This window comes from Aythya marila, assembly GCF_965140915.1.
Source record: "Aythya marila genome assembly, chromosome: 24".
Classification (NCBI taxonomy): domain Eukaryota; kingdom Metazoa; phylum Chordata; class Aves; order Anseriformes; family Anatidae; genus Aythya; species Aythya marila.
In genome coordinates this window covers 3,758,433-3,785,917 of record NC_139065.1, presented here as the reverse complement: position 1 = coordinate 3,785,917, position 27,485 = coordinate 3,758,433, and the positions used below count along the sequence as shown (strand labels likewise).

The 27,485-nt window shown below is 60.4% G+C and overlaps 1 protein-coding gene across 1 annotated transcript; it reads right to left on the bottom strand.

Annotated features, from left to right (window-relative positions):
• Positions 1-1,569: 1,569 nt before the first annotated feature.
• On the bottom strand, positions 1,570-12,639 carry PRELP (proline and arginine rich end leucine rich repeat protein). The gene is made up of 3 exons (XM_082778309.1): positions 12,484-12,639; positions 5,316-6,276; positions 1,570-3,684 (listed from the first exon to the last, which is right to left on the bottom strand). Exons 1-3 carry the CDS (start codon positions 12,487-12,489, stop codon positions 3,506-3,508), a joined length of 1,146 nt encoding a protein of 381 aa, XP_082634435.1. The 5' UTR covers positions 12,490-12,639; the 3' UTR covers positions 1,570-3,505.
• Positions 12,640-27,485: the final 14,846 nt, after the last annotated feature.

Genomic DNA, 27,485 nt, shown 5'->3' with positions numbered 1-27,485 from the left:
GGCATTCAGCTCATCCACCCACCTCACTCCCCCCCTGCTCGGCCCCTCTGTGCACCGTTGCTTTGGAAACATGGGGGGTGGCTTGGGAAGGGGGAACGCACAGGGATGTAGCGTGGCAGCACCTCTCCCCTCACCTGGATGGGATGGGAGATGCCCCCATCTCCCTCCCCACGCACCCATGGGTGCTGCTGGATACCCACCACCTACCACTCACAGCCCTGCTTCATCTTACGGGCATCGGGGAGCTGTCATTACCCAGGACGTGTCCCACGGGGCTGGGACAGGGACACCCCAGGACGGGCAGGATGCGTGCAGCAGCCCCGTGGGCTCGTCACAGCGCCGGGCAGCTCGGTGCCCACGCAGCCACCCACGGCCACAAACACGTTCTTCTCCTGCACGCAGCTCGCAGCCCACGCGCTCACCCACCCGAGACATCGCGCCCATCTGTGCTGCCTGCCGGCGCTGTGGGGACACCCTCGCAGCGGGGACCGTCCTCGTCCACGCACCCACAGCCCCCAGGCTGCCCCCACACATGTCATCCCCCACCCTCTCCATCACGGCCCCAACCCCCTCAGCACGGAGCAGAGCAAAGGGCTGCTGCTAATCTTCGTTAAGCCCCTCATTAGGCGGCTCAGCAGCCAGGGTGATGGAGGCGATGTGGCAGCTGGGGGGGGGGACACATCACAGCTCAATTCCAAACCCCCTTTTCTTTTTTCTGCGGTGCTCGGCTCCCCCGGGAGCAGGGGCTGACTTTGCCTGGAGAGGCAGCGAGTGGATGCCCACCCCGGGAGCTCGTGATTCATGCGCCGCTCACAAAACGCGGGGATTTAGTTCTGCTGCAGAAAAAATTTAAAAAAAAATAAATAAATACAAATAAAACCTAAGGGGAGCTCGCCGCCTGCTCTGCGCACACGCACACCCCGTGCACGCTCCCGTGAGCAGCCCCACGACGGAGCCCATGCGTTCGCACCCGCACCCACACCCGTCCTCCCTCTCTGCTCGTGATTCACGTGGGGAGAGCAGCAGCGAGAGGAGATTTTGAAGCTGCAGCGACGGGCAGGAGGAAAAAATCGCTGCCTACACCCGTTCTGCTCATGGGAAAGCACACGTGCACCCCGCACGGCCGCAGCACTGGGGGTCCGGGCTCGTTGCTGCAGGTGGGAGTCGCCTTCCCCATGGGTCCCAAAGCCCATCCGAGCTGCCCCCAGGGGCAAACTCACCCCAGGCACGTTTGTCCAGCTTCCCTGGGAGCACCAAGGTGACGTGGGGCAGCTCAGCCCCGATTTTGCACAAGCTGCCCCCAGCACAGAGCACAGCGAGGATGCTAACGCCCATCAGCTGCCCCCACTGCCCTGGGTGCTGCAGCTGAGGTCGGGTGCTCTTAATTAGCAGGGATGCTCATTAGGACAGGCACATGCTCCAGAAGCCTGACCACCACCTGCTGTGTGCAGGGTGCACCTGGATGAGCTCCAGCTTTTGGGGAGGCCTTTTTGGCCCCCAGGGAGGAGCCCTGGTCCCAAATGAAGCTCCTGTGCGAGGAGAGAGGCAGGTCCGGCCGCGGCTCTGGGTCCCTTGTGAATCACTTTATTTTCACTGCTGCGGGGAGTAGGAGTGAAAATACCATTAAGTTGAAGTCACTCGAGAACCACATATGTCTCTAGATATATCTGTACAGTCTACCAGTATATATACACATTATATATAAATATATACATAGGGTCTCCGGGTTTAAGGTTGAAACCTGTCGAACCCAACAAAGCCCACTGGAGGAAGAGTCGGAGAAGAGACTTTTATTCTTTAAAAGCAAAACAACGCAACCAGCTCAAATTAGCACAGGGGTTCAACGATCCTTCCAGCGCTGGCTGCAGCCCAGCTCTGGTGCATGCAGGGCATTTGGGGAGGGGGCTCCCTGCAGGAACATCCCCGTCCCCATCCCCTTCCTGGGGAGTGGGGCATGGTGCCCGTCCGTGCCCACCCCAGGGAAGGGTCATTTTTGGTGGCTGAACACCAAGGAGGTAATGGCTGGTTTCTTTGGTTTATTGCTTTACTGCTTATTTCGATGATTTTTTTTTTTTTTCCCCTCTGATGCTCGGCCTTAAATCTAAATCCTGAGAATCGGGAAGAAGAAAAATGGAGAATAACCCCTCTAAACCCGGACACCCTATATATGCAGGTATGGCTATCCAAGAGGGAAGCGATACATGTGGAAACGGGGAGGGGAGGGGAGAAAAAACGGCTTTTCCCAAGGAATAATTCTTCCCTTTTCCTTCCCTTTCCTTTTTCAAACACAACAACAACAAAAACACGAGCAAACAAAAAAAAAATATCACCCAACCCACAAGGCAAAACCAGACGCGCGTGGTTCGGCTGGAGAAAGCGAGGGGGGCGCGGGGAGGAGAGGGGTCGTGAGAGAGGAGCGGGGATGGCGAGGGGGTCACCCAGCCCCGGGGGGGTGGCAGGAGGCGGGGGCTGAAATTTGGGAAGGGGGAGGATGCAGGAAGGGGGCCGGTCTCACCAAATAAACCCCGCAGGGAGCAGGAGCGCGGGGGCCGCCCACTTGCGCATCGCCTCCTGCCAAATTTCCACCGGTCCCAGGAACCGGAGAGCCCCGGAGCGAGGCAGAGCGGAGGCTGGAGCCTCCCCAAAAACTCGAGGCTGCCTCGGCCCGGTCCTGGGACGTGGCTCCGGCCACGAGGTGTCGTTGCCGGCCCTGCCCGGCGGTGCCAGCCCCGGTCCCCGCTCCCCGAACCGGCCGGGGGACGAGGGGACCTCGGCGGGGACCTGGCACCACCCTGCCCGGGCAGCCCTGCTCCATCACGCTTTGGTTTCTGGGTTTATTTATTTTTTATTATTTTTTGAATTATTTTTTCCCTAGGGATCCACGGGTGGAGGTGGCCACAGGAGCACCCGGTGTGATGGGAGGTGGTCCCGTGGGCACGCAGCCCCCCGGGCTTCCTAAAGAGGGGCTGTGCCCGGCTCTGGTGCACGCTGAGGTGCCAAGAACCGGGATGCAGCCGGCTGGATTTTAGGATTTTGGGGGTTTGGTGTTTGTACAGGCTGGGGCTGCCTCTGAGCTGAAAGAGCTCCACCCTGGGGCACTGTGCTAGCTGCCCTGCTGCTCAGCTCACTCCTATCCTATCACCTCAGCTCCATCAGGAGATGCTTTGGGACCAAGCTGGGACCTCCCAAACCTCGGCCAGGTCAAGGGGGGAGACAGAGCCAGCTCCAGAGCTGGCCAGGGTCCGGGCAGGCGAGGCAGGGCTGATGCTGGGAGCTGGGACAGCCTCTGCGGCACGGTGCCATCCTGCAGCCAACGCTCCCCAAGGAGGCAGAAGCCACACGAGCCCACAGCCACTGCAGGCAAGGAAAAGTGGGGACACGAGAGGGACGGAGAGGCAGGGTGTGAGCAAGGGGGAGAGGGAGGCAAAGGGGGTCCCGAGTGTCAAACGCCGACGGCGGGGTCGAGTCTCTGTGCAAAGCCAAGTCCTGGGAGAGGCGCGCGGGGCTAGAAAACCACGGACTGCAGGAGGCGGAAACACATCATCAGATCCAAGGGGATGGGGGGCTTCAGCAGGTTCCCGTCCAGCCGCAGGTACCGGAGCCGGGGCACGCTGTCCAGGTCGGAGGGGGAGAAGTCCTGGATGGACATCAGCGAGGTGGGGCAGATCTGCGTCCCGTTGATTTCTGCGGGGAGAGAAGGAAAAGCAGGCTGAGGGTTAGGGGAGGTGGGGAGGGATGCTAGAGAACCCTTTCCCTTCTCAGCTGCCCCCATCTTCCTGGGGTCACCCCCAAAACGGGGTTGCTTTGCTACCGAGGGGGGGGATCCCCAGCCTCTCCCAGAAAGCAGGGGCAGCCCCAGGGTCCCGGTAAGAGGAAAATCTTGCTTTTGTTGGGAAATGAAGGAGGTGATGCTCAGCCAAAGCAAGGTGAGCAATACGGAGCCATCTGGGAGAGAAAAGGGATCACCACAACGTGAAACCTGCCTAGCCAGTGCCAAGCCTTCAAGAAGCCCCCCCTAAAACCTGCTGCAGCACCGTTACGCTGGAGATAACATTAATAACCACTGATCCGGTGCACTGCCTGCTTCTGGATTTCCATACATTTCTCCCCACCCAAGGGCCTGCATTATAGGAAATAAAAAAAATATTGAAAAGAAAAGAAAATGAGGATTCTTATGTCATTACCCAACCCCAGGGACTGAAGTCTTATAAAAGCTGGGTAAAAAAAAATAGAAAAAGATGGAACATGAGGTGCACGACCACGCAGGCATCTCTCCATGGGCAGCCCCAGCAGGACCTGGTACCCAGACGACTGCTCTGAGCCAGCAGCAGCACCCACCTTCACTCCACCTTCCCCTTTGAGGCAGTTTGGAGTTGCTTAACCAAAAACCAGGCACTTATCAGTGTTCCTCATCCCTGGGAACCGACCACCAGACGTCAAAGTGCTCGTGTCACACCGCAGGCTGGGACCAGCATCCTGCAGGGTGTCTGCTTCCCCAAAAAAAAAGTGGCGATGCCCCATGCAGGCCCCATAAATCCACCACAACCAGATGTACGAGAGCCCAGCTCGCTTTCCTCGAAGCACGTGGAGGGCTCCTGGCAGGAGCGCCGCATTCCTGCTCCCCTGCCGACAGCAGGGACAGCAGACTGCTGGCCCTCTAAACGCAGAAACATCTGGGGTGACCAGGAACGGGGCTCCGTCTTCTTTTCTAATGTGCTGGCTGGGTTCAGACGTTTCACAGGCCAGCACCTCTCCCGTGAAGTTGCTGTGCTTTGCCTGGAACGGTGCGAAGCTGCCCCGCTCGGCTTGCCAAGCCAACCTCCATCGCAGCCCTGTTCTCCCTGTTCCTTCCTCTGCGAGGCTCAGCTCGGGAGCTAAGCTGGGTTATTTCTAACCATCTTGACTGCGTGTTTGGCATCTGTTCTTAAAATATGTGCACAGCCTCTCCTTTTTAAATATCCCTATTTCTGAGCCTTGCTGGGGAAGTGACTATCTAGATGGCAGGTAGCCCCCAGGAAGAGCTGCCCATGGCTATGAATGAGAAGAGCCCTGAAGCAGCAAGGGGGATTTAGCCTTGGTCCTCTACTAGCACCCAAATTATTGGGTCATCCTTCCCCACCCGCAAATCCATCCTCTGCAGGGCCCTGTTTCCCTGCAGAAAATCCCCAGCTCATCTCATTTTTGCATCCCCCTTTGAAAAGATCACATCCTACTGGGTTAAAAACCATCTTTTTTTAAACAAAACGCTTCCCATCCCCGAGCCTGTCCTCTCCCTGAGCCTCTCCCCGGCCTCCCGACGTGCCGACGGGACTCACTTTCGATGGAGTTGTTGTTCAGGTAGAGGTGCTCCAGCTTGGAGCTGATGAAAGGGACGTTGGTGAGCTTGTTGTGGGCCAGGTGCAGCACCAGCAGGTTGGTGAGGTTGAAGGAGTTCTTGGGGAGCCCCTTGTCGGAGATCTGGTTGTAGTTGAGCCGGATGAAGGCCAGGTTGGGAAACTCCTTGAAGTAGTCGCTGGGGATGTCCTCGATGTTGTTCCTGTCCAGGAAGAGCTGGTGGATGGCGTTGGGCACGCCGGGGGGCATTTTCCTCAGGATGTTGTGGGCGAGGTTGAGTTGCATGAGGTTCTTGAGTCCCTTGAAGGTGTTTTTGTTGAAGACCCCGTCACTGAGCTTGTTGTGGTGCAGGTCCAGGAGCACCAGGTTCTCCAGCTTGTTGAAGACCCCGGCAGGGATCTTGGAGATCTGGTTCCTGCTCAGCCTCAGCTGCTCCAGGTTGGGCGGCAGGAAGGCGGGCACCTCCTTCAGCTGGTTCTTCTCCATGTAGAGGAAGATGAGGTTTTCCAGCTTCTCCAGGACCCTCCTGTCCACCTTGCGGATGCGATTGTTGTCCAGGTTGACCCATTTCAGCCCCGTGGCGTTCCTGAAGGACTCCTCCGGGAGGTCGTCGATGAAGTTGTTCTGGAGGTAGAGGTAGTGGATGCGGGGCGGGATGATGGGCACCTTCCGCAGGTTGCGGCTGTCACAGTACAGGGCAGAGGGGAAGTCCGGGGGGCAGTAGCATTCCCGGGGACAGTCGGGGAAGACGGAGGGGGGACCGGGAGGCAGGGGCGGGGGCAGCTCGGTGGGCTCGACGGGCTCCTCGGGCTCGATGGGCTCGGGAGGCGGGCGGGTGGGTTTCCGGGGGGGCTTCCTCCGCTGCCCGCTCACCTCCGAGATCAGCACGAGAACGAGTGGGAGAAGCAATCCGAAGGCCACCCTCATGGTCCAGATGTTTGCCTGAGGGAGGCAACGAGAGGTGGGTTAGGAAGCGCCCGATTTAGGCACCGCATCGCCTCCCGTCGCCGCTCGCTCCGCCAGCGGGAGCTTACCCCACGTCTCTGCCAGCAGCCTGCTATTTTCTCTCCTTCCCCTTGGAAGTTATCTTTACTTCCAAGCCCTCTCCCGAGCGTGAGTCACTGAGATCCCCCCTCCCTGGCTCAGCTTTATGCCATTGTGGGGGGGTTGCCTTTTTTCCAGTCTCATTTGGTGGTGATGTGTTTTTTTTTTTTTTTTTTTTTGAGTGTTGGATTTTTAAATTTTTGTTTGACTTTTTAAGGAACAGCCCATGGATTGGGGGAAGAGTCACCTACACACAAGCCACAGAAAGGAGTTCGGGGATAATTCCACTCCTGCAGCATCGAGCTGCACGAGGGTCCTAAAACTGCAAGGAAATTGGGTGATAAATCTGGCAAAGGACAAGACAAGGGGTCAGGAAAAGAAAAATAGAGAGTAGAAATCCCTTGGCCAGTGGGAAGTGGGACAATGATGGACCAGGAGGGGACATTTTCCTGCTCTGAGCCGCAGTATCCCTTCAGCTTCCATGGGCAGATGTCCCCAGCGATGGGCAGGCTGCGTCCTCTCCCAGGAGGATGGATTGCCCCTTCAGAGGCCTTGATGGATTAGGGTTAATTTTGCTCTCGAGCCAAAAAATCAATGATTCAGCAACAAATTGGCTGAGCAACAGTGTCGGAAGGCCAGCAGCAGTTAGCAGAGCAGTGAAGATGGATAGGGTTGTGCTTCAGGGACCAGGCTTTAAGGCAGGGTGGCACATTTCCAAGGCTGCGTGATAGAAGGGACATTTGCAAGATTGCACATGGGCCATACCAAAGGTGTTTGGCTAGACAGCTCCCCGTGCTGCCCAAATAAATGATCCATCACCTCCAGTCCCACTGCAGGGTGCCAGGCTGGTAATTTAGGGGGAGTCCCAACAAAAAAGGGAGATCTGGAGGGATCGGGCAAGGTCTCCAGGGAGCCCCTCCTGGACACCGGCCCATCACACGCACCACCTCTCCCCCTCTTGACCACATCTTTATTTTTGGCGTTGTCACCAAGCCCGGGGAGGCTTCCTTTCCCATCCCTGCCCTCCCTGCTGCTGCCTGGAGCTGCAGCAACCTTCCCTGCAAGGCTCCTGCTGGTTGCTCTCCAGCTGGCAGCTTGGAGGATGGAGGAACCCAGCGCCTTGCACACGAGCTCCCCAGAAAGCCCTGTGCAGAAGGTGCTTTGGATGCTCCCCGGACCAGCTGGAGCAGGCCAGGCTCCGTGCTTTTTGGGCAGGCAGCAGATCCCCGGGGGTGTTCACCAGGCTTTTCCCAGCCGCGTTTGGCACCCCAGCGGGAGCGGAGCTGAGCTGGATGCACGGCGAGGCAGATGGAGGAGCTCAGCAGAGCCAGGGTGGGAAGGAGAAGAGAGTGAGGTGAGACAGGGAGGAAGAGGAGCCCAGGAGGAGGACGGATCTCCCGGGCTCACAGAGTGGCTGCTGCAGGAGCCGACGCAGCTGGGATGGATGGCAGCGTGGGGCACCAGCTTTGGGTGATGCTGGAGCTAAAAAATCAGACTGCCTCGGGCTGCACCCACCCCCAAGCCTCCTCCTGCTGCTTTTCCCTGGCGCAGAAATGCCTTCCCAGGTACCCCCCGGTACAGCAACCCCATTTCCATCGCAGCCTCCCACCAGGACCCGCATCCCACCCGCGGAGCCCGCAGGGACCCTCGGAGGGTGCTGCTCCCAGCCCCTGGGGCCGCGCCAGCCCCGCTGCCTTTGAAGCGATCCCACGCATTCCTGGGGCTCAACGGCATTGACTCTCTCCATGAAAAGAGCCTGTTCTCACCCCCCCACCCCCCAGGCCCAGCCTCGTGCTTTCCTTTTTGTCTCGCTCGGCTCCCATCTGGCTCTGTTTAACCCTACAAGCCTCCCATGCCTGCTGTTTTCAATCAGAGCTCTGGCATCTCGCTGGGGGAAGGGAGGAACGGGAAGGAGAGGGGAGGAGGGGGGGGGAAAAAGAGCAACGGGGCTCGAGCCCTGCCAGATATTCAGCTCAGCAGTACTGCAGTCAGTCCCCTTTGGGGATGTACGTGCGTGCTCCCGTGTTGTCAGAGCACAGCTTCAGCAGCAGGCTGCAGAGAACAGACGAAATTCGCCGCACGTGGGCCCCTCCCTGGCCCCCACAGCATCCCCGCTCCCCTCCCTGCACGCCCTCTCCCCCCCCACTTCATCCCAGATTATTTCCATAGGATTTTGCATCAGCTCCGAAACTCAGACCTGGATTTTCACACCCACAAAGCCCAGGGGAGCTGGGGAGGGGAGAGGGGGGCTGAGGTCTGCGTTTGGCTGGTTGCGGAGGGAGGAGGCAGCTGGGATGCGAAATTCCAGCCAGCACTCGCCACGGTCCAGGATTTTGGCTCCCTCCTCCTGCAGAGCTCGGCTCCGTGCAGAACAATGTCACCCCAAGGGTGGGGGACGAGGCAGCGGCGTCACCCCATCGGGCTCAGGAGCTGGCTCAGCTCTCGACCCTTTCAGAAGCCACCCGGCACACGCGCACGGACACCCCCGTGCCATCCTCTCCGCGTGAGGTTTCAGTGCTGCGGACGTCACGGGGCTCAGCTTATAGCAGGGATAGTCAGGGAGCCAGAAATTCAAACGGCGGCACCACGTGCCCTTTGTTGGCACGGGAGGGAGGTGTCAGCAGGCAGAGGCAGACACAGCCCCTCACAGCCACTGCGCCGCCTGCACCCCGCTGCCACGTCCCTACGGGGACGGGACCACAGCCCGTGGGACCACAGCCTGCCCAGGGTGGCCGGGCAGGACACCAAGCTGCCAGCTCCACCGCGGCCCCTTGTGCTGCCTGTCCCCACCGGCTGCACCCCACAAAGCCACAAGCGAGGAGCCAGAGGCAGTCGCAAGCTTTACGGTCCCCTCCGGCACGCTGGAAGGCTCAGAGCCGGCTCTCCCTGGACACGGCAGCGTTGGCAGCCTGTTCTCCGCCGACTTTCACACAGTTGAATGTGCTGGCGTGAACGCAAGAAGCGGATTTCTGGGTCCCACGCCCTGATCCTGCACGAGCACTGGCCGCCGACCCCGCGGCACGGCGCCTGCTCTGCAAACGCCTCCCCTCCACCTTTCCCACCGGTCCCCGACAGCTCAAATCCCGGGTACCCCGAGGAATCCCTGCAGCTGGAACAAAGTTAAATCACGAAGCTACGAATGCAGCCAGCAAACCAACTGCCTGGTGTGAGGAAAAGGCTCGATTCTTGAGCAAAATCTGCTCAGGCACCGCCTGGGCTGAGCGGCTTGGCCCAGGTGCAAGAGCACAGCACCCAGCAGATGCCAGCCTGGATTTTCCTGGGAGAGGCAGCTGCACGCTCGCTCACCCCGTAACAATTGACCAAAAAACGCAGCACAACAGCTGGAAATTCCAGCCCCGAGTGCCGCTGGTGTTTGCTTTCCCACCAGTTTATCTGCGCTGCATCTCACCAACCCCGAGCAGCGCCGGGTGCGAAAATCCCAGCTGCTGGGGGCAGAGGGAGCTTTGCAAAGGTCCTCGGGGGGTTTGCCCCAGGCAGAAGTCACAGCTGCTCTCCCTTGGGTGTCCCCTGCCCTCCCCACCTCCTCCTGCAGCCATTTGGGATGCTGAGGGTGGCAGCTGGCTCTGGGCAGCTGTCCCTGATGGATCCGGGCCCCCTGCTCCTGTAAAGGTGCCACGGGGGGATAAAGGGAGCCTTTGGATTTGGGGAGGCAAAGGCAAAACCTCAGTGGCTGGACCAGGGATTCCTCCTAGCCCGTTGCCTGCAGCCCTGCTCCCTTCACAGCTCTCCCACTGCTGCCTCCAGCCCGCATCTCACCTCTGCCCCTACGGGCTGGAAAACGCCCCCAGCCTCGCTGGGAACCTGCACGCTAAGGCAGAAGAAGGAAAGCAATCTAAAAATAACCCAAAGGAGCCAGCAAAGCTCCCCTGTCGGCCTCCCTCCTCCTCCAGCTGCCGTAGCAGCCCATTAGGCTCTCTGCAAGAGCCTGGGTCTGCTCAGCTGGAACCGAAACAGGGAGTCCTTTATCCAGCACTGCTGGGAATGCTGCAAAAAGGCTAACCACGCTGCAAGCCTGTCCTCGGAGGGGAGGGCAGACACCCGCACGTCCCCGGGGCACCCTGGGGAGCACTGATGCAAGGAGCCACTCCTCTCGCCCTTTCCCAGCACTTTCCCAGCTGAGGGCTGGCTGCCTGGCCGGGAGCGGAGGCGGCACGCAGCCCAGGGCCGCCTCTGTAGGACACGGGGGTCCCAGGGGACCTGCTGCAGCCCCGCTGGAAAGCGGCTCAGACACACTCACGAGGAACATTTCTGGGCTCGTCTCGAGGGCTGCGAGATGCCGCCTGGTCCCCGCGTCCCTCTGCGTGCCAGCGGCGTTTCCTCGCCGTGCTGCAGCCACCAGACTCGTTGCAAAAGGCTCGCCACGTTCGCTGCGACCCCCTCCCGGCTGGAGGGCCCGTGGGAAGGCAGTGAGCATCTCTGCTGCCTTCCCCTGCCAGCAGTTCCTCCTCCTCCTCCTCCTCCTCTCACACCCCGTGTCCCTGTAGCCCTTCCCAGGGCTGCCTCGGGCTCAGCCCACCCGCAGACCCCTTGCCACACACGGGGCCAGCAGCCGAGCACCCACGGAAACAAATCACAGCGGGAAACACTCCCAAATCACTCACAGCTCAGCCTCAAGCCTGCCCCACGCCCCCCCTGCTCCCCTCCCAGCAGATACCTCGTGCCAGCCCCTCCAGCTCTGCTTTCCCTACAAGTTGGGAACCGCTCGCCGATGCTTTATCAGCTCCTTCTGCCTCATCCCTCCCCTCCAGCCCCTTCCCAAGGCGGAGAAAACCTCCCCTAGCTGTGCTTTTATCCCTTCCCAGGTGGAAGCACTCAGCCCCTCGCCCCGCCGGCAGGCAGGGACCCCCAGCACGCCGCCCTGGCTCCATCCTGCTCGGTGCTGGGCTGGTCCAGGAGCGGCTCCTTCCCCAGGGCAGCACCACGGCTCGCGGGATGCCGAGCACCACATAAGGCAGGCCCCACGATCGCAGGCTCCTAGGAAAGTTTCCAAGCCTTCATGTGCTGCGTGCTTCGCCTCCGGCTGCCAAGAGGATGAATTTTTTATTTTTTTTTTTTTTGCTTTGCGCCCTGGGGATGCTTTTTTCCTAAAAGCACGCAGCTCTCAAACGGGAGGGGAAGGGAGAAAAATGAGTCCTGTCTGTGCACCGAAACATTTCCCCGGGACTTGAGGGAACGTCGCTGCCCCGCTGCCTCCTCCCTCGTCTCCTGCCTCTGCTGGAGCAGGCACAAAGAGCCGGCTCCCAGCCCTGCGGGGCTGTGGGGGGGCTGTGCGGGGTGGCAAAGCGGGCGCTACGTGCTCCGGGAATGGGATCCGGGCTCTGCCTTTTGGGTGGGGGCGCAGGGCTCCGCCGCTGAAACTCAGAAAACCCTCGCTGGACATCGCCCCTGGGGCTCCCAGAAGTCGTGTGGCTGCACCGTGCCACCCGGCTCACCGCTCGGGACCCTCGGCAGCCCCCTGCCCCCTTCCCATGCAGCCCCCTCTGGAAAGCAGGAGCTCAGCACCCCGCTGCCCGCGGTGCACGAAGCGCCGGGAGCAGCCCCAGCTCCGCAGGCGTGCGCTCTCCTCCCAGCCTCTCGCCCTCTCCTCGCACGCTTTTCCTGCTGCTTTCCCAGGCGGGGGATTGCCCCGGGCACGACTCGGGTTGTGCAGCCTCCTCCTGACCCCCCCCCAGCTCGCCCACCAGGCTGGAGAGCCAGAGCCGAGCCCGTGTGTGGTTGGGAGCGTGGGTCGGAGCAGGGGGGGACCAGGGGGGGACCGGGGGGTCTGAATCCGCCTGGCAGCAGCCCCAGTGCCGCCGCGCACGGGACTTTCTTCTGGCTCTCAGCCCCCTCCACCCCCAGCCTTTGCCCCACGCTGAGCAAAACTCCTGCAAAATAAACGGGAAAAGGGGAAGGAAACAAAAGACTCCAGCTGCTGAAGAACAGAAAACCCAAGAGAGGAGAGAGAAAAGGACCAGCAAACGCCGCCGTGCGTGTGAGAGAGGCCAGAGAGGGCAGGAGCATCGTGGACCAGTGCAGCATCCAGGCTGGATCAAGGCAAGGCGAGAAGAGCCTCGGGGGGGAAAGCACCTGCCCACAGCTTACCTGCATGCACCTCTCCCTCCTCCTGCCTCTTATTAATCCCCAAGACAATTTCTCTCTGGCTGTCTCCCTCCTCCTCCTCCTCCTCCTCCTCCTCTCGGCACCGCGGCTCCGCCACGAGCGAGCGTTGGCCGAGCGCGGCGCGCAGGGGTTTTGTTCCTGGGAGCCGCTGGCCGAGGGTGGGTGGGAGCGCGGGAGGCGGAGGGCTGGGACGGAGGCGAGATGACAACAAAAACGTCTTTATCTGGCAGCCAAAGCGCTGCCTGCGGGCTCCGCCGCGCGCACATGGCCTGCCTGCCTGCCGGAGGGCTGGCGTTTAATAACAATTCCTTCTGCTGCGGAGGCTGCTCGGGGCCCGTGTTTAAAAACAAAGCTAATTAATAATTGGAGTAAGCCCTTCCCTCGCCGCGGCCCCTGCTCCGGGAGCGTGTGCGCCCGGGACGGTGTTTTCCAGCCACGCGTCTGCCTCGCGAGCCGGGGCTCGGCGCGTGCCGCGGGGCTCCCCGCGATGTCCCCCGTGGGTGGGTGGCACGGCGTGGGGACATCCAGCTGCCCCCCACCCCGCTCAGCCCCGTGCTGGGGTCTCTGTTCCTGCCTGGCAGACGGCGCCCTGCGACGCGATGTGGGTTTCATTCACTGCCGGCTGGGGATGGCTTTGATTTAAATCCCGATGAGTAATAACGGGGAGAGAACGGAGCTGCAGTGGTGTGGGGCTGCTGGGTTTTACCTTCAGCTTCAGCCAGGTCCTGGGCTGGAAAACTGCTCTGCACGGAGGGGAGGTGGCCGAGGGACCCCACTGTGGGGTCTGCGGGGGCTCGTGGAGCTCAGGGGGCCAATTCTGCTCCCAGGGGCTCCCAGGCAGGCTGGGATCTGGTGCTCAGTCACAGCCCTATGGGACAGCCCAGGGCTGAGCAGGGGACCCCACAGGCCATGGGCATCCCCGTCCCGAACACCCCTCGGGCAGATTTCGGAGGGCAGGGGCTCTTTGCCCTCCCCATGTCCCACCCCCCTTTCCAGCCAAGCCAAATCACAGGAGGGGCTGGGAAACCTGAACTGCTCATGGAAAACCCAGCCCAAACCCCTCCGGAGGCTGGCAGCCCCCCAGGAGGGGCTGATCCTGTGTTCCCACACTCTGCTGATGGTGGCCACCAGCAGCAGCTTCAAACGGCCCAAATCACAGCCCCAAAAAAAGGTCCCAGCGGCCGGACTCCCCCGTCTTGCCCTGCGCTCCCTGCACCCCTTCTGTATATTCATTTCCAGCACGGTGGCTTCTCCCTTGCCCCAAAACTGGGGTCTTGCTGGTGCCCAGCTCCCAGGAGCGAGCTGGGGCACCCAGATGCCTAAAAGCCAGCAGGTAGCAGGAGGGCAAGGCAGAAAAGGGACAAAGAGGAACCACGTTGGGACTCCGAGTTGTTTAAACAAAGGGTCCTGGTGGAGACACGTGTTTGCCAGCTGGAAAAGGCTCAGAATCAATAGGAAAATAATACGCTCTTTTTCAGCCTGGAGATTTACACTATTGGCTCTAAAAATAGGCAGAAGTCCCCAACTCCAGCTGAACGTGGGCTGTGTTTCGTGGCTTTTTTCCCCCCTGCTACCTAATAGGTACTCAGCTGGGCACTGAGGGTTGCACAGGGGAAACTGAGGCACCAAGTGGGGCAGTTGCTTGCACAAAGGCCTTGCTGCAAAGCCAGGCATGGAAACATTTCACGTTCCAGACTTTACCCACCGTGCTGTAAAGGGCTGTGAAGCTGCTAACACAGCTCCCATTGCTGGGAAGCCCGAAAAACCTTTCGAAAATCTGGTGAGTACAAATTTTTCCCTCGGCCAAGCGACTTTGTTTGTTGAATTTTCTTCCTGCAGGAATTCCTCTCGGTGTCCAAGTCTCGAATCCACCTTCAAAGGCGCCCTGTTTAGTTTGTAAGCAGCAGCAGCAGCAGCAGCAGGCTGCAGCCTCCGGCCCATCACACGCTCGCTTCGTTGCACGTCTGCAGAAAAAAACAGCAAACGAAGGGGATGCTGGAGGGGGCCTGGTGAAATACCCTTGCTCTCGTGTTTTTTTTTTGGCTCTGGGAGATGCCAGGTCCAAATGCAGCATCCCAGCCATCCCCAGCCCCCTGGTGCCACCTCCCCTTGGCTCGTCCCCTCTTCCCGGCCAGCCCCGTTCCCTCCGCAGAGGTTTGCTGCAGAAATACCGCTCTGGTCTGGCGGAGGTAGGGGAGGAAATGTCTGAGCATGAAAGCAGCAGCAGGCAGAGCCAGGACCACGAGGATGGTTTGTCTCGACCACAGGGAGCACAAGGGCCGGCCGTCGAGAGGGTAAATGGGAAGGGAAGGGGGCTGCAGGAGCCCCAAGGCTGTGCCCACCGGCCCCTTGGGTGCGGCGAGGCTTCGGCACCCGACCCCTTCCACCAACCTGGCTGTGAATCCCCTGCAGCCACCCCACAGGAGCAAACAAGGAGCAGCAGAAGGGCTAAGGGTGGGGATGTGAGCAAATCTGGGGCAAAAAAAGCCCGTTATAAGTGGCTGTGGGTGGTGGCTCCAGCCCCAGGGCTTTCAAGAAGGGGAATTTTGCAGCACTGGAGGCTTCTCAAACACCACCAAGCACAGGGCTGGCCCCAGACCAGGTCTGCCTTCCCTGCGTTGCAGCCTGGGGTCCTCAGAAATAAGAGCCTGAAGTGGCTTTTCAGGCGGAGGAAGATGTTTATTCCCTGTGTTATTACGGCATCAACCGCCCCATCCCAAGCCGAGCCTCCCCAGTGCTCGGTGCCGCACAAACACGGATGATTTATGGCGCGGCATTTCCTTCTGACAGCCAGTTCTTAAAAATCCCCTCAGAGAGCTAAACAAAAAATTAATTTCAGAAAGGAGGGAAGAAAAAAAAATAAAAAAATAAAAAAGGGCAGGAAATCCGAGCTGCCCCTGTGGCCACTGGGTTGGATCAGTGCGTGCTTGATGCGCAACGTCAAAGCAGCCTGCCCTCGCCCAGCACCCCGTGCCTCCGTCCCCAGCACCTCCGACCCACCCTGACCGCTGGTGCTGCTGTGGGTGACCCAGGCAGTGCCAGTGTCATGAGAAGGGGCCACCAAGAAGGGACAATAGAAGCCCAGGCATCCCCCCGAAGAGATCACTGGTGGTTTGGCACCGCAGCATGAGGGTGCTGAGCTGCTTTCCCAGGGAGCTGGAGCTCTCCCGGGGCTCCGAGCATGCCCCCCAGCCTCTCCATGGGAAGCAGGGGGTGCTGCCACCAGCACCGAGTGGCCACCAACCCGGAGGAGCAAATTCCACGTCCCCGGGCTCGCCGTGAGCCAGGGACAGGCTCCTGTCCTGCATCCCTGCGGCAGGGGGGAGTGCGCAGCAGCCCCGTCACGCGAGAGCAGGAGGGCTGGGAAAGCATCCTCGTGAGCCCGGGAGAAACATTTGGCTGCAAACGAAGCTCTGGAGGTGGAAGTGAGCAAAGGGGAAAAGTATGCTGCTCCGTAAGGCACGGATCCTGCCCTCCCAGCACCGGGATGCTGCGCGCTGTGCTCCCTCCCACGGCTGCACGCAGGGCAGGGGCAGAGCGCGCCTGCTCCGTGCCCGCAGCTCTGCCTCCAGCAAACATCTGCAGACACCCAAAAACGCTCCAGGAGTATGGGGGGGACACATGCAAGATGCTCAACCCCCTCCTTGAATGAAGGAGCTCAGAGCTCAGCTGGGGAGGGCGCTTGGGTCACTTTGGTCACCCCAGCACGGGGACCCCGGTGCACACAAGAGAAAGAGGGTGAGAGGAGGAGGAGGAGGAGGCAACCAGCATCCCTTCCTCACAGCCATGCACGTTTCAAATCCCTTCCTCCCCACCATATCCTGGCCTCGCCATCCACCCCTGAGCACCTCACGATGCTCGGAGCAGGGAGCAGAAGCCCCACAGAGCAGGACACTGCGCTTCACCAGCTCAGACGGAGACAGATGGAGCCAGGCTGGAAAGAACAAGCTGCCCTCGCTTCTGAGGGAGAAACACGGCCGAGAAAGCCAGCTGACCTCTGCCCCAACCAGGTGTTTAAAAAAATAAAGAGCGGAAAAACAAGAAATAATTCTGTTTTGAGCACAGCTGCTGGTTTGGTCATTAAATCCGCGGGCAAATCTCCTCTGGAGAATGTCCTCAGCAGTTGGGTGCCCGAGCACAGGCGCTGCAGCAGCCAGGGAAGGGTTAGGGAATGGAAAACGCCTGCAAGCCTCTCACCCTCGGGGCAGGCTCCCTGTCCTGCAGCCCCTGCTGGAGCCAGCTGGAGGAATGCAAAGAGAAGTGATGCTTTGGGACGTGATGCTTTGGGACGAGCCAGCCTGGATGAGGACAGCCCCAGGAGCTGGTCCTGCCCAAGCCAGGGTCTGAGACAAGGACGCAGGGAGGAAGGGGATCAGCATCCCTCATCACCTGGGGAAACTGAGGCAGGAAGGAGCTCTGCTCTCACCCAGCTAGCTGCCTTTTCCTCTCCGCAGCCCGCAGTACTTCCCAAGCCGTGCCAAGCTTTTATTTATGTTCCTTTTGCAGCCTTGGCACGGAGAGGCTGGCGCAAGCACGCGCACCAGCCCGGCCCCGAGGTTTGTCCCAGCCCCGGTGCCAAGCCCGCTGCCCTTGCCCTTGTTCACCCCATGGGGAGGGAGCAGCGCTTCCCCGAGGGGCTGAGACCCCACAAACTCAGTGCCAGGTCACCCCCAGGGAGCCTCAGCCCCTCTCCAAATAAAAGCCAAAGCCCTGAGAGGGGCTGAGGCTGCGTGATGGGGACCAGCCTGGCATCGCGGTGCGCGGGGACCCTGTCCCCACTGAGTGTCACAGATCGGTGACAGCAGGGCTGTCCCCATCCCCAGGGTGGCCACAGCACAGCTGCCAGCTCCCCTCGCTCTGCACTGCGACCACTGAGCCCCCCCAGCACCCCCCCAGCACCTTCCTCCCCCCATCTCGCAGCTCCTGGGCTATTCTCGTGGCTGCTTTAAGCGCAGGGAGGGGATAGAGAATTCGTCAGACCTCACATTTCTCGAGGATTAAATCATCCGGCTCATTTCTCCGAGGGAGAGAAGTCCAAACCCCCTTTTTCTATTTTTTTTTAATTTTTTTTCCCTGCAGGGCCGAGCAGCCGCTTATTAGCTCTTGGCAGCGGGGCAGGGCGCGGGGCCAAGGGCTGCTGCACACATCAGCTCCTGGCTGCGGCACTGGGGGGCTGGGATCCATGGGGAAGGGTCCGGGACCCCCCTCCCTCCCCAGGGGTCCCCCCAGCACAGCCCCTGCCTGCAGGGAACCGCGTCCCCTCCTCTCTGGGGTCTCCATCCACTCAGCTCTTCCCTCAGGTCCCATCCCGCTGCCTGCTGAACAGAGGGGAAACTGAGGCACGTGCAGGATGGTGGCAGCCAGGAGGAGCAGCAGGAGCCCAGCACGGCCCCTTTGGCACCCCCAATTTTGGGGCCACAGACCCCAAAAGCCCCAGGGGAGCAATTTACCCCCCTGGGGTTAAACGCTGCCTACCCAGGGACCTGCATCACCCTTCTGTGGAGCGGGGTCGTGGCACAAAGGGGTCCCCAGAGAGGTGCAGGGATGAGGGCAGGTGACCGAGTGACCCCGCAGCGATGGCCTTACCCGGCCCTGACACGAGATGAGGAGCTCGCCTCGAGGTTAGGCAACGTCTCGGCCCCAGATGCTTCAGGAGGACGTGGAAACACTTCAGAGATGCCTTGGAAGCAGCTGGGGTGCCTGGCAGCCACCTCCTCCTGGCCCAGGGTCCCCAAGGCCACCACGGACCCCTTGCGCACTGGGGTCTTGGCGCTGCCAGGAGACCCTGGGTGGGGGGAGAGGGGTGAGAAGCCCCCTTTTTGCTTTTCTCCTGCCCCCCCACGACAGTGGGCGGCAGCGCCTGGTGCGCATTAGTGGCTGCTCTCTAGGAGCCAGCGCTGGGAGCAGCCCAGCGCACGCAGCCCCGGCACGCCAGGAGGAACAGCAGCAGCAGCAGCAGCAGCACCCTCACCCAGGGCTGGATCCTGCCTCCCTCAGCCCCTCCACATCCAACCCACATGCTGGGCACGCAGCAATCCCCCCGGCCACAGGGATGGGGGGCACAGCTCCCCGCTGTCCCCTAAATGGAGAGGGGCTGCTGCACCCCCAGCCCCACGGCAAGGCTGGTGGAGGAGCACGCACAGCCCCAGGCCCCTCTCCAAAGCCTTTTGCTCTTGCAGAGCTCCCCAGATGGCCACATTCTTGCATCCCCAGCTGCCTTCATCCTCCCCATTATTCACACAGGACAAGAGGTTGCTGCGGCCCCTGGTGCATCTCAGCACGCTTCAGCCCCTGCTGGTGGCAGGGACCAGGGGGACTGTGCCACGCTCCAACCACACCAACCCCAAACACGTTGGAAGGGGAAGGACGGAGGGCTCCTGGTGTCAGCTCGGTGCTGGGCAGAGCAGGAACAAGGCTTTGATTCAATGCAGCTCCCAGTGAAGCGCCCTGGAAACCATGAGAGCAAATATCCCGAGCCGAACACCCAATTATCCAGGGGGACCCATCACCACAAGATGCCGCTCGGGCCAAGGGCTCTGCAGGGCTTTAAATAAATACATTAAAATAATACGTGAGGGACTGCCCGTGTGGAGGGAGGCTGGGGACAGCCAGGGTGGCAGCAACCAGCAGGGACAAAGCCCCCGACCAGCAGAAAAGCACCGGGGGCACAGAAGAAAGGAGGCACCAAGCTTCGGTGGACATCTGGGCTGATTTTCTGGGGGATGCACGCCTGCCCCGGCACGGGTGGAAGCAGGGGTGGCCCTGGTGATGGCAGCTGGGTGACAAAGCTCTCCAGGGGCTGCCCCAAGCCCCCGTCACCTCCCCTGCCCCATCCGGGCTTTGCCATCGTGCTGCTGCGGCGGCTGCTCGCAATGGGAACACCTGAGTCGCGTCTGGCCCCGCAGCCCTCCCTCGGTTTTGGCCTTCATCCTTCCCTCCTCCCCCTCTCCTCCCCCTTGTCCAGTATTTTTCCTCTCCGCAGGCAGGAGCCAGCCGCCTGCTTTCCCTGCATGACTTCAGCTGCTCCAGGAGCCCGCCCGGCTCCCCAGGACGGGGGGCACAAAGTGCCAGAGCCCCCCCCACCGCCCCCAGGGCTCCTGGTCTGGGGGCTGCCCCCATCCCAGCAGCTGCTCCCCCAGGGTGGGCTTTGGGGAAATAAATTGGGGTGCTCTGAGACCCCATAAGAGCAGGGCCACCGGAGAGGACACGGCTGGGGACATCCCGATGGTTGTCCTTGCCTCTTAATAAACGTGTTCCTGCTGGGCAGGAAAGGAGCAGCACGGAGAGACTTCAGCAAGGTGATAGAACCGGGGGTTATCGGGAGCTGGGGACCGAGCCCGTGTGCCCCAGGTGGGGACATTCCCACCAGGAGACCCCCTCCTCTGCACCGAGCACGCGGTGGTGGCAGCCCCCACGTCCCCAGCCCCGCTCCGGTGCCTGTGTGCGCAATGGGGAGGTGAAACCAGACAGCGCAGAGGGGCTGGGGATGATGGATGTGGCAGCCCGATCTGGGAAGTAATCTCAGCAGCCCCATTAAATTCCTGCTCGTTACGCCTGGCGCGGATTTGCCTATATTGCTTGGCAGAGCGCGAGGAGAGAACCGGCCTCGTCAAAGCCCCAGAGACACCCCGAAACTGCTCCAAATATTGCAGCTATAAATTCAGCTCCCTTCTCCAGCGGCTCAGAGCTGCCATGGGGGGTTGACTCAACCCCTCTCAGCACCCTTCGTGCCAGGCCCCCGGCACGGGTCCCCCTGCAGCCCCTCACCCAGACACCTTCAGCCCCTGGGGTGTCCCCATCATGCATCCCCATAGCCACCCCTGCTGCCTTTTCCACCTCCCTCTGTCCCACAGCCACTCTTGCAGCAGATTTGGGACTATTTGGACAAGTTTAGGCTGTGGCATCCGGTCCTTGACCCTTTGCACGTTGTCCCTTGCTCTCACCAGGAAACCAAAACCCATTTCTTATCCACTTTGTGCTTTTCCTTTTGTGAGCAAACTCCCCATTTTCTCCTCTCAGCCTCTTTCCAGGAACGAAGACCCCACTGTGGCTGGGTCTCTGTCTTCTCCAGGAAGCACCTGAAGGATTTTTCCCCCTTCCAAGCCATATTCTTCCTTCCACACACCAGGCAGGGACCAACCCAAAAACCCAACCTCGCCGTTTCCCTGCATCAGCTGCAGGGCTCCCAGGCAAGAGTTAACTCTTCCTCGCAGCTCTGCAGCTCCCCTTGGTCAACTGCTGAGTGGGGAAACATCAGAGGCAGCATCAGATTTCCAAAAACATTCCAGGACTGGTCCTCCGGGGCCATATCCTCATACCCCCATCCCCTATAAAAGTTTTCCTTCCTCCCCTCGGGAAGAGCAGGGCTGTAATTAACCCTGGATCGCCCCCAAGCTGGGTAGAGCTGGGAATCGTCCCCAGCATGGACTCATCGCCCAGCCCTTCCTCTGGCCACTCATCACCCAAATATTTCAGGCCCAGTTGTGCAAAGAGCTCGTTGTGCAAAGGGACGGAGCAGCCATCTGGGCAGCACAAGGGGGACGCGAGGACGTCACCAAACCCAAAATTTGGGGCTCAGCATCTCCCACCCTAAAAGAGCCCAGGGAAGGAGCTCTGCCTTCAACTGCGGTGCTCCCCTTTTCAGGGGGCAGAGCTGAGGGTGCTTTGGCAGCAAAGCAAGCACAGGCATCAGGGGTCACCCTACAGCCCCCGTCCCCTTATTTCAGCCCCATATTTTGCCTCAAAACCAGGCAGCAGCACCGAGGGAACAAGCACAGACGGGTGCCTGCTGCCACCGCAGCCTCCAGCACGCAGCGCCCCAGGTGGAATCTCATCCCCAGAAGCATCCTGCAGCGTCTCCATTTCCCACTGAAGGCTGCACTGAGGAGTAAAAATAGCACTGAAGTGTTTTGATTGTATTGAAAAAATAATGTTTCCTTCAAGTCCAATTGAGCTTTTTTTTTTTTCCTCCCCCAAACTGTTCTGTTCTACGAGAAACTTCTTATTTTCGTTCGTCTATTATTTTGGAGTGGGGAAAAAAAAAAAGCAGAATGTGCAGCCTTTCCAGTGAAACTGAAAACCCTGCTCCTGTCCAGCTCGAGCTGCTGCTCTCCTTTTTTTTCCTTTAAGCAGAGAGCCACCGAGGCTGAGGAAAGGGCACAGCAATGCAGTGGGAGAGGCTGGTGCGACGAGGCTCCTGCCTGCCCCGGTGGTACAGGGAGTCTCATCATGAACCTTGTTGTGGTGAGCTCCCAGCTCGGTGCAGATGAGCTCCAGAGGCCCTGGGAGCTGGGGTTATCCATCAGGGCTCTGCTCGAGCTCCAGGTTTGTTTTCCTGGCTTGGTGGTTTTTGCTCTGCTCCGAATCCGTTTCTGCATGGAGCCGGTCCAGTCGTTGCACAAGCTTCGAGATAAACTCCTCGCGAACCTCGCTGAAAGCTGGGAGGAAAGGAGATGAAGGGAAACAGGGAATAAATCACAGCCCTGCTGGATTTTTCACCTCGCTGAGCATCTTTCATCTCCCTCTTTCTCCCAGCCATCCCCCAGCACAGCTTCAATGCCTGCTGCGCTCAGCATTCCCCCTGCAGGGGCTACTGCCCTCAGCCACTGCCCCAAAAACATCCAAGCCCAGGAGGGTTTAACCCCTTTGAGAGTGGGAGCAGGGTAGGACAGGGCTGTCTGTAGCCCTCCAGCACCACCATCCATCAGCTGGTGGATGGCAAAGCTGGCTCTGGGCTAAAGCCAGGGTTTCTGGAGCTCTGCATGGACCATCTGCCAGGGCAAATCCCCCCAGGGCACTGCAGATGCTCGTCCAGCACCAGCTGGCTCCAGGGAGCAGAGGGGCAGAGCCAGGCGTGCTCGCAGGATTTGTGAGCCAGCTCTCGGGCAGCCCTGCAGGCACCTTCTCCATCCCCATTCTTCCACCCCATCCCTGTTGTGGGGCTCTGTACCGAGCACCCCAAACCCCAGGGACCCCAGAGCCTTCCCCTCCTAGCAGAGGGGGGCACTTGGCACCCCACCACCCCCCTGCATGGGTGAGGAGCTGCCAGCGCAGCCCGAGATCCAGGGGTTAAATCCCCCGGCTGGTGAGTCAGAAAATCTTTGATGCAGCCAGAAGGAGCTGAGTAATTTGTGTATCTGCAGAGGTCACATTGCCTCCTCTCTTTTTACGTCTGTTACTCATGCTGCTCCTTCCCACTCTCCCTCCACAGCCTGGGCTAGCCTCTTCTCCCCCCCAAGCTCACCAGCTCTTTACTACTGTTGCTATTAATTAGCGGCGTTCGCACGGCCCCGAGGAGCCCCTGGCAGCGGCTCCCAGCCCCGTTGGGTGCCGAGCAGCGATGGGTGCCAAGCGCTCGCCCCGCTGCCTTTCATCTCCCTCGCTCCTCCCTGGCTGTTCATCCCTCGCAGCCCTGCGGTCGCGTCGAGAAATTCGGAGCGGCGGAGTTCCTATAGGAGGAACCCTGCTGCCGGCTCTGGAGCTGGTTTTCTGCAAAGTCGCTTAACCCCCGAGTTACGAGCCCTGGGAGGCAGAGATCTCGTGCCTTGGCTCAGCATCGGGTCACACGCCGGGGTCCCCCAAGCTCCTGCACCCCCCATTCTCCTGCACCCAAGCGACAAACGCCAACCACGAAAGAAAAATTGGGTCCATGAAACAAATCCTTGCAAAACTGGGACCGAGGTGCTTCGAGCAATGGGGCATCTTAAAGCCTTGCATCTCTCAAGTAGCAGCTTCACTAATCCCAGGGTGCTACAAAGCACCGGGGCAGCCAGAAAGGCTTCCCTGCATTTAATCAAATCACTTCATTAGGTTGTTTAATAAGCAAGGGAGCTCTGGGAACACCGGGGTTTCTCTGCTCTCATGCAGCATTTGGGGAAGGAATTTACGGCGCAGCTATTAGGGCCCGATCAATCTGCTTCTAATCCTCCCTCAGCCTGCATGTTGCAATAAAGCTCCACGCTCCCACCGCCCTGCTTCCCCCAGGAGATGCCTGAAGGGATGGAGATGAAGCAGGCACCCCTCAAATCCCCCCAACACCTCCAGCTCCATCCCAGATTTTGCATTTTTGGGCTTGCGCTTCGCCCCTGCGGTTCCGGATGGGGATTGTGGCACCAGGCACCATGGGCTAAGGCAGCAGGGCGCAGCCAGCTGGGTCAGCTCGAGGGGCTGCTCCTCCTTCCCAGCAGAGGGGAGCACTCGAGCAGGCACCTCTCCAAGCAGAGGAGCTGCCCCCCAGAGCAGCATCCTCGACGCGCTGCGCTGCGGCCGTCCCCTATTCCCCTCCAGATGGATTTGCTTTGCGTTTTCCAAACTGGGCCTTTGTGTTTCCTGCAGCTTTTTCTAACCTCTCTGATCTCTCTGGTATTCGCAAATCCTCCCAGTTCTGCATCCTCAGAGGGTTTTGTGCATGTGCTATTTCCTCCCTCGTCCACAGCGTTCCCAGAGCCCCGTAAACACAGCGGGTCCCGGTGGGCCACCACTGGACCTGTGCTTTCCATCTTCCCTCACTCGCAGAGCCCTGAAAGCCCTCAGAGGAAGCCACAAACATTTCCACAGCAAATTCAAATCCGTGAACCCCACACATCTGCTGGCCACAGCTGGGAACCCCAACCCCAGCCCCAGCCCCAACCCGGCGCAGCCCGCAGCACCCTCACCCTCCTCTTCCTCACCTCCCCGTGCCTCGGCTGCTCCCCAGGGGTGAGGGCTGGCAAGCTGGCTGCAATTACTGGCTGGAGGTGCAAACCTTCACTCCTCCATCCAGAACAGAGCTGCTGCCAGCGGCTCGGGGCATTTGATAACTCCCCAGCTAACGCAATCACTCGCGCTCCATAATTACAGCTGCTGCTCGCCCCACACCTGGGAGGACCCGGGACGTGCTCGGAGGCCGGGTGTTTGCCAACAGCACCAGCTCTGGGTCTCGCTGTGCCTTTCCTTTGAAGTGTCAGAGCTCAGCCTGACGTGCTGGCAGCTCCCACTGCTTTTTCCAGCCCGCTGCTCCCCTCCCTGACCCCGGCATCGTGCCTCGCGTAGCCGGCTCCCCGGGGCAGGCATGTTTGCGCAGCCCTCGGCCTCCCCCTGCTCCAAAGGAAACCCGAAGCTGTCAAAGCATCGAGCCTCAGCCTCGTCTCGTTTCTCCCTTCGCCTTTTTTCCCTTCTTTTTTAAGCAGCTGCCCTGTGGTGGTGCTCGCAGCCCCAGGGTGGGGGCACTCGCCCTGTCCTTGCGTGCACCATCGCTGGCCAGCCGTGGACGCAGAGCCCTGCCAGCCCCTTCCAGCCCGGCAAGCAGCAGGCATTTCATAAGGAATACACAGCTCAGGGCTGGGAAATCAACGTCTTTCTGTTTCTCCCTGCCTGGGGGAGTTCGGCTCCGATACTTTAATTTTGCACATTTATTTTGATTGAAGCCGAAGCGGACGGAAGGCTGAGCCCAGCTGCCAAGACTGTAAAATCATCCGTCAGGAGCCTTCCCAGAAGCTGCCGTGCCCTCCGCTGCCTGTGCCGGGAGGGATGGGATGGATCCAGCCCAGAGCCAAGCACGGGCAGTGCTGGGGGGCAGAGCAGCCACCCTCGGGTAGCGTCACCCCCCAAACCTTCCTGCGGCAGCAGCGCCATCCAGAAAGTCTGCCTTCTGCTGGCTTAATCTCAGCACGGCCAGAAATTAAAGAAAACCCCCCAAACGGTGCCAATCTGCAGCCCCGGGGCTGGGCGAGGAGCTGGGCACGGAGGGGGGGTCAACATCCCCAAACCCAACCCTCGTGGGTTGGCCCCGTTTGTGGCACGGGGTGGGCTGCACAAAGTGTCCCCACCTCACTTGGAGACCTCTCCCAGGGGGGACGTGGCCCCGGGTGTCACCAGAGCCACCGGCAGTGCTCCCCGGGCAGGATAAATGCCCCTTTCCCCCGGACAGCAGCGGGGATGGCTCCTCCTCACGCTCCCTCCTGGAAGCAGCGCTGCCGCCCCGCGCCCTTGCATGCCTTTCTGCGTGATTAGCAGCGTGCGTAATGACTCCAATTAGGAGAGCTGGAAAGCTCGAGGGAGCTGCGGCTCTGCTTTCCCAAATGTCAGGTGGAGGTGGAGCGGCAGAGGAAGTGTTTTCATCTCGAAGGCATCCGCGCCGCTGCTCCAGCGGAGGCAGATGCTCTGGTAGCAGCTCCTGCAGCCCGGGAGCTCTCCGAGGATTTGCTCTCCTGCGGGTGGAGGGCTGAGAAACCACGGCCAAAGCCAACACCGAGGGGGCTCCGGGCTCTTTGCTGATATCCCCAGCATCTTCCCAAAGCAGCCAGGGGATGCAGCTGCTTGGGAAAGAGTGTCACCACTTCTTCCTCCTCTAGCACTACCAAAACAAGGGCTGGGGACGTTTTCTGGGAGGAGAGGGGCGGCGAGAGGGGCTCGATGTGATTCAGCATCGCTGCTCGGAACCTGGCTGCAGAAATAGCAGGGGGGAGGCGAGGGGCAAGGGGAGCACGGGGCGAAGGCAGCCGCGACCCGCGCTGCCTGTTTGTTTTTCAGCGCAGGCTTTGGGGCTTTGCTGAAGCCGGAGGAATTCATCTCGCTGAAAGAGCCTTGTTTTTCATGGAGGAAATGAGACAGCGGGCTTTTAATAGGAAATAAAAACACGTAAAATAAAGAGAAACTGAGACACAGGCCTGGAAAAATGTCGAGCCATCCAGCTGCGTCTCGCCAGCAGCCCGGCCCCTGCCAGCAGGCATCGCTGCATGCAGCCCGGCCACAGCGACCTCGGCCCCAGCCCCGTCCCTGTAGCCCTGCTGCCCACCCAGCTCCCCACAGCCCCCTGGGTTCTCCTACAGCGGGGGAAGAGGCTCCTTCCTCTGCCCGTCTCCATCATCTGCTCGGGCATCACCCGGGTGTGGAGCGTCTCCCTCCCTACTCGGGGCGCTTTGGGGGTGTCTGGATGAGTGGTGGAGGGATGCAGAGAGAGATCCATCTGTTGTCCTCAAGGGGAATCACCGATGCCACAGCGCAAACCGCTTTGCAAATGTGGCAGCCGGGTTGAGCTGGTTCCATATGGGGCTGGAAATGAATCTGGATTCACCTGGGGGGGTTTAAACATGGCCAGTTGTGTGCTGGGGCTCTAAGAGCAGAGCGGGGAAGGAACCACACAGCCTGGAGGCTCCCCGTGATGCTGAGGACATCAGTGGGGGTGCCGACGAGGGCAGATCTGGGCCGCTATGGGGACAGCCCAGAAGGAAAAGCGCTGATGATTTTCCAGCCCTGAATCGTGCCTTCTGATGGAGCTGTGCTGGGACCCCTGTGCTGGGATATCATGTGTAGGACTGACAAACCCCACAGACAAACAGACACCCCATCCAGCATGGTCCAGCCTGCCCTGGGAGGTGAGGAGCTCACGGTCCTGTAAACCTGCAAAGAAAACCGGCCAAAGGCTGGGGGGGAGGTTCGCCAGCTGTGCTTTACGGGGATTTGCACCGGGATCGCAGAGCGCTCCCGGCTCCCGGCTCGCTCGCGTTGATTAAGTGAGACAATTAAAGAGCGAGGGAAGGGCTTGGGGGAGGGAGATGGTGGCCGTGCAGGGGAAGAGGTCACGGAAAGCCCTGGAGATGCCTCTGGGAGCAGCTCCGTGGTCTCACAGCACAGCCCTGGTTAAATCACAACGCAGCGCACAGCTGGGGGGTGCCCCGGGGAGCTCCCGTCCTCCTGCCCCCAGGAGCATCCCTCGCAGCAGCGCCGTGCCTGGCAGCCACAAACCCCAGCCCAGGGCTCCTCGGGCCACCAACCACATAGAAAAAGGTGGCCACCATCCTGGACATTGTCCCCATGGCCAGCAGGGACCAGAGCAGCAGCTTTAGGGCCGGCATCTATCCTGGCCGCGTGCTGAGCCCCAGGACCGAGCATCCCCGACAGAAGCCAGAGCTCCTGACCCCAGGGTTTCTCCCGAAGCTGTGCCCTGGCCGAGTGCCCTCTGTCTCCCCCGGGGTGTCCCCATCACATCTCGCCCGCCCAGCCGC